At 38.9% G+C, this 12083-nt stretch overlaps 1 protein-coding gene across 5 annotated transcripts in view; it reads right to left on the minus strand.

The window, feature by feature from the left end:
* Positions 1-484: 484 nt before the first annotated feature.
* Positions 485-12083, minus strand: part of GRAMD4 (GRAM domain containing 4) — a 136884-nt gene continuing 125285 nt past the window's right edge. For all 5 annotated transcript variants that reach the window (XM_073652145.1, XM_073652146.1, XM_073652144.1 and 2 more), the window contains 3 exons: positions 8827-8911; positions 7305-7373; positions 485-6885 (listed from right to left, as the gene is read on the minus strand). In XM_073652145.1, coding sequence (XP_073508246.1) covers positions 6784-6885; positions 7305-7373; positions 8827-8911 — 256 coding nt within the window. In that variant the 3' untranslated portion in view covers positions 485-6783. The remainder of the gene's footprint in view (positions 6886-7304; positions 7374-8826; positions 8912-12083) is intronic.

A 12083-nucleotide genomic window follows, 5' to 3' on the forward strand; every position in this document is an offset into this window, starting at 1 on the left:
TAAAAAAAACAAACCTCAGCATCCACTTATGGGTGTGTTACAGTCATGAAATCTCAGTAACTCTCAAACTTGCATGAGATAATTCAACAAGGCTGACAGATAGCTAGACATCTATCTATATCTATGTCGATATATATCAGGTAAGTGAATTTTGAAGTGATGTGCAGGTCATTCACTCATTGTGTAATTGTGGATGTAGGAAACCCTAAACCTCATTATGGAAACAGAAGGAAATGCCAACAGAACAACAAGACCAAAGCCAACATGGACCCCTTGCTAAAGAATATTGCACGTCATTGCTCTCTACGCCATGTAACAGAATAAATTCCAACGGTGGCCATGAAGAGCATTCCAGAATGCATATACTGCCCATGTGATGCACTTTGTTCTTTATCACATTTGTCCCATATCAGTGAGTAAGTAGACCATTAATTAGAATAAAAACCATCCCATAGTCATACCAGGAAAGTAGCAACATATGGTGTACTAATCAGGCTGTCTTCATTTCCCCTTACAATGGTAATGAGACTCCGACAAGCCAGAGTGATTGCAAAAGCCACAAACTACAATTATCCCAAACATACATTATTGAAAACCTCCCATAAAAAAAGACAAACTGCAATATAAACAGAAATCCACATTTCACAGTTAAACGTCAGCACTGCAAAACTAATACAGCAGTCAACTTTCTTCATAGTGCCTTCTCTAGCAGAAAAGTCAGTCCAGTGTCTTGTAACATTTGGTCATACTGGAACTTCTAGTGACAGCTTACAAAAATCGGGAAATCCCTGACATGTATTTCAATGGAATATCATTTTTTTATATAATATTAAAACTTTTACGGTTCACATTTAGAACCTGTACCACAAGAAAGGTTTTACAATCATTTACAAAGTATGTCTGTATATTTCTTAAGGACATCCACTAGGTATTTTCATTTTACAAAATTCAGGCCACGCAGATTACATTAGAAACAAAGCTGAATTGATATACCAGCCCTCCGTGGACTGGCACACAATGTAACACTGGTACAAAGATCCTCCAAACTAGGAAGGAATAAAGGTAATACTGTAAGGTGGCCAGGGGTAATGAAAGCTGGTACATTAAGCAGTTTTTTTGTTTTCCACATACAGAAAATGTCATGTAGCAAAAAGAAGCAGCCACATATGTTCCAACCAAGTTAGTTCAGTGGCTATGACCATTTCAGATGAGCCTGAATCTTTGTGGATTTTCAGCATGGAACCCGCACCATCTACTCAGGGCAGCAGTACCTGATATCAGGGGAAAGAGCTACAGAACGCCACACATATTGCATACTATGATGTGGAAACTTCAGATTTTTATGCAATTTAACCCTCTGTTACACATGTGGAGTCGCAGAAAATACTTCCTCAAGCGAGTGGAGATGGCAGGTGTGCTTTACTGCAGACATCTTTATATTTACTTTGCAGCAACTAAAGCACATACTGTTGTAATTGGCACTCCAGAAAAAAATTACATAGACTAAAGAACATTTTTGCTACCGGTGACTGACATTACAGTGAGCATTTATACTAAGCATAAAGCTGTAAGCAGATCTGGAGAGAAATGATGGACCGTCAGAAAACTATGGAGCCTGGAAGCATTATCTGTACATCATTTACTGTAATTATAAGGCAGTAAACTAAGAGCCCTACACCATAAAGATAAGGGCGATAACACCCCAAAAGCTCACTTTCATTGCCCAGCGGTGACAAATGCAGCCATCATGTTTTTGGTTATTGATCGCATCTTTTCTGTTCATCTAAAAGTCAAAAGTTTGTCAGAACATCTGTAAATAAAGGAGCGTCTGTCCATGGTTTGTGATGAAGGAGCATGAGAGAAGGAATGTAAGTCTTGTAATCCTTAAATTGCCCATATAAATCTTTATCTGCCCGCTGTAAAAGGACCCTTACTGGATAGGCTTGTAATAGTAAGGGGGACACCTTGTATCTTCTGATAGGGATTTGGGGGGGCTTGTCTAACATCTTTATAAAGGATAAATGAGCTGTTCAGGGACAACTAACTACAAGTTAAAAAACATACGTTCATTGTTAAACGCAATGTCACCAGTCTTCATAGATTAAGACTACATAAAAAGTTAGGTAACTTTGTAAATTCCTTGACCTACAGTATTTTGGGACTATAAAGCTATAACTCCGCAGATATTACCTAGTGTATGTGTTCTATAATGCACAGCAAGAGGGGCCTAGCGTCAGACTTCCCAGACTAGTTCCTTATTATAGGGTCGTAAAAGTGCTCTGCTGCTCTTCTAACCTTGACCACCAGAAAACGTGTATTACCCAAGACAGCCAACAAAATAAGTACTAAACTCCTGCTCTACCCAAGACCACCTATAAATCATACATTAAAGAGTTAATTACAAAATATTAAGTTAATCCCTATCCATGCAACTACTCCCTTTCTTTGGCAGTCCCATAGACAATTGATAGAGCAAAGGTCAAGCATATTCATCTCTGCTCCATTCAAGATGGGGCTCTACAGAGTCCGGTTTTGAGTTGCAAAGCCCCAATCACAGAATCTTGGAGGGTCTCATGGACTACATCTCCAGCAATCCATAACTTATCCCTGATCCAATGGAGGAGAGTTAGTAACTTAACATTTTGGAAGTAACCATTTAACCTCTAAACTAGCATAGATCGAGAATGCTTTGTTGATCTTCACTTCACTACTTTAGAACACCAGTAAAGTCCTAATTTGCCTGAAATATCTTTTTTTCCCCTTAATTTTCTGTTGCGTTAAAAATACACAATCAGTATTGCAACTCTGCAGCTTTTACAATTCAGAAGGCTTCAGGAGCTTCTGGGAAGTAAAGTCTTTACAACAGGCGCTGTACATTATATTATATGATGAGAACACCTCACTGTGCCAATGCATTGTAAGTCAAAAGAGAAAAGGTTTTGGTCCATGTTGGAAAGTTGAGAGCAATCGAACTGCATTATGAGAAAATAGCACAAGTGAACAGTTACAATATTGGATTCATTGGTATACAGTATACTTTAACACGTTGTACATGGAGAATGACAAAAAAATGAAAGTCATCCTGCGTATAGGATTCTGAAATACAAAAGACAGATAAAGGGAAAATCAGCTGAAAGCTACAGTTTGCCACTGCCATAGCATGTGTGGGGGAACGGTCTAGCTACTGGTGCTTCTGAGAGACACACTTTAATCTCCAGATTGAGCTGTAAGTCTGAAGGACCAGTGCCTCGATGAATATATACTACCAGTACCCTCACAGGGGAAACTAGGGATTTTATTTTTTATTCAAAGGATGCATTTGGCTAGAAGGTAGGGGACTGTGGCGAGGGTAATAGTAAAAAGATCATTTCTCTACTGTACAAGATCTGAAAGGAGTGCGAGATAAAATTACTAAATACCCATCAAACAATATTTGTGACCCATGACAAATCATGTAATGAAACAGTGTGAACCTTCTGTATCATATTTTGTGAATGAGATCTTGCACATTTAAACTTAAAGGGAACAAGTCACCTTAGAAAATGCCATTTATCTGCAGCTATAGGGTTAATCTGCAGATAAATAGCATTACAATGCTGCCAGTCTGCCTTACTGAAAGTGTGGCTTCCGGGAGAAAAGTAACTTCTTTCTTCCCAGGAGCTACTGGCTTTCAGTCATAGGGGTATGCATGGAGGGGCTTCAGTCATCGCTCACAGCACCGCTCACTATAGTGTGAATGGCGGCAGTAAGCATGCACTGGCAGTTTGATTGACAGCTCGCTTTGCACAGATGCACTGCACAGCCGGCGGTCCAAGTGCTGGGGCATGCTTATAGCCGCCTCTCACAGAATAATGAGCAAAGCGGTGACCGTAATCAATGTGCACGTCCTCATGACTGAAAATCAGCAGCTCATGAGAGGAAATAAATTCCTTTTCTCCCAGTAGCCGCATTTCAGTAAGGTGGCCCGGCAACATTGTAATGCTATTTACCAGCAGATTAACCCTATATCGGCAGGTAAATGGCATTTTCCAATGCAAAAGGTTCCCTATAAGTTACTATACCGACTTTCAATCTTGTTGAACATTACATTTCTCAGGATTTCATGATTCCTTGCCCATGCTCTAATCACAAGGTAAATTCTCCAGTTTACAAATGGATTTTACTATTACTGACAAATTAACCAACCCGAGATTAATTTAACTAGAATTAAGTATTAGTAAAGCTTCTTATTCTGTGGTTACTTTAAGACAAATGGGGAATACTAAAGTGAGCCCGTTACATTCAGTCTCGAAAATACCAATAACCAATGAACTATTCAGTGAAATGGTGCTCACTTTACACCCTAGTAAAGGCTGGAAATTAACGCGTCACATTTGACCTTCCCCCTCCACAAGCAGTTTCACCCATTTACAAAATTATGCCTAAGAATTACATAGAGCTCTTCTTCGACATGAAATACAAGGTGCTTCATCCTTCTGACCCCATAATTAGCAATGCACTATGCTCTTGTGGGGTGCAAAAGTACCCACTATTTCTGATAAAACAAAGCATGTAAGGCTCTCCAAATGACAGATAACCTTTCAATAGACAACATGAATTGTACATTAATTAAAATTGTATACTAATGGAAGTATTAGAATAGAAATTGCTCATTTATCAAGTTTGTACCATTTAATTTATATGATTAATTTGAAGGTTCTACAAAATAAGACGACTAGAAAGGGAAAACTTTTATAAAAAACTGATGCTTATGGCAGTGTTCCTAGATATCTGACCGGCTGCTTGAATTACTACTGTACTGCTACATTTTACCTTTAACATTTCTATTAGGATGCAGTTTCCTGGCCCACGCAATTATTCCTGATGGTCTGCAAAGTCACAAATCAAAATTAGAAAATTCTTGTAATCTCTTTCCCACCATCTAAGTGCAGAAAGTCAACTTATGGAAAATGCTGACATTATCTACACAATGAACACCTCGGGGGGAAAAAAATGTAACAATAAAATGAATCACTGCATGCTTACAGCTAATGGTAAAATAAAACGCTGAAGTACTGGGCAGGATAGGTTTAGAAGCACACAAATGAGAGCATATTAGCGATAAAAGATATTGGGGTGCTTTCCTGTTTGAATACTAAAGTGCTAGACTTTTAGGTCCACGTCAAGACTGCAGCGGTCATTACGTCAGGCTTTAGCCAGAAGCTTATATTTAGGCAAAGCTCCAAATTACACCATGAGCAGGAATCTAATCGGACAACGTTTCTGACAGCCTTAGCTCTGGATAATCTATTACACTGAAAACTTTTACTTTCAGCATTTTTCAAAGCTAGCGACATTTAACTAACAGACGTATGTGGATCTTGGTCCAATTACAATTTCTCCCGCGCGCGACAGCTTCAATTATTTCTATGAGGCTGTCACACTAAGGTCTGGAGACCAGCGACCAGTCCATGCTCGAACATCTGTATGAACCCCAACTAGTGGAAAACATGCTAAAAGGGAAAGAACCCTATTAGGTTGGGGAACTTTACAATCTAGAAACAAGGAATGAATGAAAGATTTTCCTATTTGCTTGGTTCACCTCCTATTGATAACTGTATAAAGCAAATATCAGGAACTACAGCTACTCTGAAGACTACCCAAAGTGTCAGCAAATAGGGGTTAAAGATAAAAATTTGTTCACAAGTGTAAAGGGAGCGTGTTGGCAGTGTTTTAAGGTGAAACCAGAGATCGTGATCTACTAATCATTGTTTAACAATTAAAACACCACCATATCTTCATGATCTGTTGTATTCAAACTGCAAGTGCACTGGGCGTTGCAAGCGCACTTGCAGTCCACGGTTCCCCTTAATTTCTTTTAGCTCAGTGCCACTCCCGGCTTATTGTTTACAGACCACAGCCTCTGTCTCTATCAATGTCAGAGAAAGCAACCTCTGTCTCAGATGTCAATCAAGCTCCCTCGGATGACACCAGGAGGACTGCAAGTGTCCAAAGCACTTGCAGTTTTTTCATATGGATAATAATAAGTATTTCTTTGCAATGAAGCAACAGAGTAGTATAATGTTAAATAATTGTTTTTTAATTGGTGAATAATTACCTATATATCGCTACCACTGGTTTCCCCCCCAAAACACTGCGCTGAGAGAATCCCAATATATATTTACTTGTTTTCAAACCTATAATAGAAAATGAACAAGTAAAATCTATTCTTTACCGTTTTTATCAATAGCCTATGAAGAAAAACAACTGAAACCGCAGTGATGTATTCTAGAGTTACTTACGGGAATTATGGCTTGCAGAGCCTACAGAATTCATTATTTTTACATGGAAACACTAACAAATAAAACAACTAGAAGTGCAATTTTTTATGTTTCATAATTTACCTTCAGGAGATACTCTGTAGGAAAGGTTTTCCATTATTTATCTGGATTTTGTCAGCAGCTGTGTAACAAATTCTCTCAAAGTGATACTATTTTACCACAAATCTGACTGAAGCCCAACCAATATGTCAGACTTTTCAAAGTACATACAAACATTAAAAATTACATAAAAAAATAATAAATACATGAAACAGGAGAACTGTTAGCAAGGGTAATCATTTCATGTGCATTATTACTTTAGTATATATAAAAAAAATATATTAGGGCAGAGTACATAAAACACAGAATGCTTGTTCTCTGTGACAGCAAAAAACACCCTCTTCATGAAAATTATTGCAAAATGGACTAAAGAATTGGAAGGCAAAATGAACATTAGAAAGTCACGGTGAAGAATGACAGTATCTTATGTGTCACTGTTCGTTGCTGCTGAAGTGATTTTCATATATTGGTTAAAGATGGTCTCAAATGCTTCATCTCTGTGCACCATGGCGCCAAAGATAAGAGGCTGCAACAAGAGATGTGAGAATATTAAAAACAGAAGAATACCTCAAGCAAACATTTCAACTTGGCCTCATAACTAGAGATGAGCAGATGACTTCACGCAACCCAGAGCCAGGTCAGTGCTTCTGGCCGTGGACAGGAGCCTCGCAAATTTCTTGAGCGTCCGGCTTTCCCGACGCGTTTTTTGATTCACCGGCCTGGCGTGATGTCATCTGGGAGCGCAACTGAACTGTGCTTTAAATTCAGTCTCAGGGACAGAGAAAAGGACTTCAAATGAAAAACAATCTGTTAGTTCCCAGTGCTATTCTCCATTAGTTTGTATTCATTTTGGAACAGATTTGTTTTCCATGTGAATTCCTAGATCAGACGGACTAACAGAGGTCAAAAAGTAGGTGTGAACAAAGCCATTAAAATATTGAATACCTTTTGTGTTGAGGGGGTTGTAACTGCAATTCCCATACCAGATCCTGGGAGAACTGAAAGAACCTTATACTAGAGAAAAAAAAGAGAATATTTTGCAATTTTTATTTTTTTAGGTTGAATAATATATTATATATAAATATATGTGTATATATATATATATATATATATATATATATATATATATATATATATATATATATATATATATATATATATATATATACATACATACACACATACATACATATCCACACATGCCCCCATTCATTGGTAGACTAAAGATATATTAAAAAATCCCAGCAGGAGGTAGCACGCCCTAGGCGGGTGCCTACCCCTTGTCCCGGCTCAGCTTGTTCTTCTTTCCTCACCTCCAGACATTTACCCTAGCAAAATTACTGAGCTTGAAAGAGAAGACTCGTACATTAATCCTTTCACACGCCTAGTTGTATCAAGCAGAGAAACGTTGGACAAAGCACCCTGGTCAATTGTTTCCCTGTATGCCTAGGGCTAAGTTCACCAGACCCTATGAAAAAAAAAATCTTCCAATTTTCATCCAGGAAAAAATAAATAAATAAAATACAGATGATTGTCATCTCGATTGTCATCAATATGCAATTTGCATAGCATCAGTTTTTACCCAGCAACAGTTAGTAATATTTACATGCCTAAAAGAATTGCAATGCATCTGTACAAATTGGATGCCAGACGTTTTATCTGTATGTGATCAAATTTTTTTTTTGCACACCCATGGACTTGAATAGGCGAGTCTCAGACATACAGGAAAAACTAGTGCATGCTGCGATTTTTCCACGTGCATTTTCAGTCCGTGGAGAGAAAAAAAATACACATCTCAATGTCCTAATTAAATAACATTGGTGCTAGTGCAGTCCATGTGATGTTGTTTTCTTTCACCAAAAATACAGTCGTGTGAACTTACAGCGATGGAGGAATATTCCTTCCTTATTCAACAGAAGAAATTAGTTAATTTGCTTTGCTGAGTTTAACTTAATTACGCAATTTGTTGCTTGCTTTTAAATTCCATCATTGCTTTTACTATGGTTGCCTTGTGCAAACCCACATTAGTATGCCAATGGATTGCTCAACATGTAAATGAGGTCTCCTACCCAATACACTGCTAAAAATGAGAAATCATGAAGTTTCCCGATATACTACACCATCCACAACGTCAAACAGTAGTTATTTAAAAGCTGGATAAAAAAAAAACTTATGGCATTTATAATAATTCTAGTATTACTAGGAATTACTATGAACTATGTGGAAGCAAAGTTGCCCTTTTGGTCAAGAGAAAGGCTTGCGGTCTTTATTGGGTGTTTGAGGATTTAGGACTGGTCACACGTTTTAAAAAAAAGCATCTTATGAAAATGTAAAGTTGGACAAATAAGAAATATTTTTGTAAACTGTGAAGACAAAATTGGAGGCAATAAAACAAAAGTTTAAAAAAAAAAAACAGCTGAAGGGAAAAGTCGCATGTCAAGATGAACAGAGAAACAGCAAAAAGTACCTTCTGGATGTCTGTTATATCTGTTAATTTTATGACTTTGTTCCTCTTTGATGACCCAGATTTGGAGCTTTCAAAGCACAAGTAGCTGAAAAACAAGGTTAAATAAAAGCAGAAATGACAAAATCATGTTTTTTTTTAAATTCTGTTTTGCTTGTTTAAAAATACAAAAACAATAAAAGGTGTCATTTCTTGGATTTTAATATTGATGACCTTTCCCAAGGAGAGGCCTTTAATATCATATTGACTGGAATCCAACTCCTGGCCATTCATTCAGCTGGCAGAGTCTATCATTCTGGTGCAGCTGTGCATGGTACTGCAGCACTGTGCAACTCAGTCCGAAATGGACTGAGCCTGAAATCCCAGAGACAACCACTACAAGATGTGCAGCACTGTGCCAAGGAAACATGGAGGGTATGAGTTAGCCCTTTCAGTCAGCTGATCACTTGAGGTACTAGAAGTCTATTCCCCAGTGATAGGAAACTGATGGCTTATGAATGAGAAAGGCCATCAATACTCTAAAAGTTTTCTGAAGTTTGTATGTGTACAAGGTGTCTTTCACACAACAGCACCAGGTATTTTTAAAGACTAGGCAAATTCAGGAAAATGTTAGAAGTTGTTTTCCTTAAGCGGTTTTGTCTTTGTTCTTCTGGTGGCTCTGCCGCCGGTATCTTTTACTCTATACTTTCAGAATGGGCAGGTTCCTTGCGAAAGTCATGCAAGGAATGAGCATTTCACTTCTTTTAACCACTCCACCTGAAGAGGTTAAAAGACATGACATAAAATGGAATATGTGCACAGCAATGTGTTTTTGACATTGCTGTGCATTATTCTCATATTAAAGTGCGCTTTTGCTCAATCTGCCTGAAAAAAGTTGTTTGCACATTACCTAAGGATTATTTCATTCTCTATCCTTAATGGACGATATTGGAATAACTGCTTTTAGGTCTGGCCAGAGGTAGAGTTACAAACACAGCTCAGTGCAGCTGTGCTACGCGGTTTGCGTGACTTCCATAGAAATGAATAGGAGTTACAAAAACTGTGTAGCACAGCAAATTATGCCCTTAGTGTAACCTCTTAAATTGGAGAAATTTCCAAAACTCCCATTCACTTATATGCAAGTTACATTACACAAACATGGTACAGATGTGCGCAGATGTTTTAATTCTGGCAGCTAGGAGCTAAAAGCAGTTATTACCTTCTCAGCCAGGAAAGTGGAGAAGGGAATAACCCACAAGAAAAGTCTGGGCACAGATATGATCAATCCAAAGGGGTTGTGTCACAAACAAAGTACATTTTAATCAATAGATCTTGAAATAACAAGTTCCACAATTGAATGTGTTAAAAAAAATGTTCCTGTGCTGAAATAATCTTATAAATGTGCTCCTGCCATGTACTGTTATTTGCTCAATCCAACCCATGCAGAGCTGCTCCAGTTCATGGTCCGCACATACCACAGCTGCTGGCCAGGGGGGGGGGGAGCATAAGTCACTTAAACGCGATTAAACAGACACAGCAACAGGTGCTCACTGCCACTACTTTCTCAGATAACCTGTTTCCCTGCCTGTTTTATCACAGCAGCGAGTGCTTCTGTAATGTCTCCAGTACTCCGAACCTACTACACCACTGACTTGATTTATGATGAGCTCAGAATGCAGGAAGACGTGGCAGAAACATTCACTGCTGTGAAAAAAACAGAAAGGGAAATGTGTTACAAAGAATAGATCAGCTGTGAGCCCCTGATATTTTGTCTGTATACTTACTTACCATAAGGGTATGTGCACGCGGTCAGGAATGGCTGCGGATTGGACGCAGCGCACTTGTGCTGCGTGCAATCCACAGCGGCCAGATGTTAGTGCATAGTGGATGGGATTTCAAGAAATCCCATGCCCACTAAGCGACTCCATGCTCCTGCGGCTCACCCGCGGAGACGGACATGCGGCGCGTCTTCAAAGACCGTAGCATGTCATTTTCTCTTACGGAGACGCTAGTCTCCGCATGAGAAATTCTACAGTGTAATGTATAGGATGGTTCAATGAACACATGCAGATTCACCTACGTCCAGCGCTTAGGACGCAGCATAAACTATACTGCGTTCAAAGCGCTGCCAAAAAGGACATACCCCAAGTGACTTATGCTTCCTCCCCTGGCCCGAAGCTGTTGTATTTGCTGAACATGAACTGGAGCAGCTCAGCATGGTCTGACAGTATATGGCATGGCACATTTAGAGTATTATCTCAGATCTCAGCACAGGAACATATTCTAAGAACATCCAATTGTGGAAATTATTATTCCAAGATCTATGGATTAAAATTTACTTTGTGGGTCAACTCCTTTAACCTCCGGTCACAACATAAAATCACTGACTTCGTTAAAATGGACATTTCTAGGGTGGTGGCAAAAATTCAAATATTTTCTATATGAAGAATTCTGGAGCATCATTTCTTATGGATGTGTGTTGTGCCCTTCCTCTCCTCTTCTACTGTTTCCAACAATTTATAAATAAATTTATAACAGTTCTCAATCCATTTGTCAGGGAGATAGGTCTCTACAGTCTGGTACTCTCAGCACTGATTGGACAGTGTGACGACATGCAGGTGTACATCCTCAAATGGTAACACCCACTTTTCATTTGATTCATAAGTTTTTGGGACAAATAACAAAAGAACAACAAAACCCAAAGAACAGTTACTCCAGAATCATCATCATCAGAAATACAATTATTCCCCAAAAACTGACATGTTAAAACAGCTGATGGTCTTCTAAGAATGCTCAGATCTAGGAGGTATGAAATTGATATTTTAGCTAACTGCGCAGCCCATTACTTTAGCCTCTTGAATGTCTAATATGTTGTTAGAGTAGAAGACTGAGGATTTGGAGACTAAATCCTTTCTAGGTTTTGCAGTCGTGCTACCTGTACTAAAGACACCCCACTTCCTTTTGTAGATGGGCTGCAGGTATGTGATGTCATCTTAATGAGACCACATAGGGAAGGAGAAAACTGACCATTAAAGCCAGAGGTAGCAGAAGAGCTGCTGCAGAGGCAAGAAAATAAGCACAAAAAGTCAGCAATATGAACATTATTTTTCATTGTTAACTAGTTAAAGGGGTTGTACTTTAGATTACCCCCCCATGTATCCCCCGGGGCCCCTAAGACTTTTTGTAAGTACCCTCTATTGCTGATAATGCCTGTGAGCAGCGCTATCGGTGGCCGCTCACAGGCATCACGTGACCCCAGCGCTGACGTCACGACAAGTGAG

This window comes from Phyllobates terribilis, unplaced genomic scaffold (assembly GCF_046119375.1).
Source record: "Phyllobates terribilis strain yellow unplaced genomic scaffold, ASM4611937v1 Scaffold_11__3_contigs__length_659146591, whole genome shotgun sequence".
NCBI classification, from domain to species: domain Eukaryota; kingdom Metazoa; phylum Chordata; class Amphibia; order Anura; family Dendrobatidae; genus Phyllobates; species Phyllobates terribilis.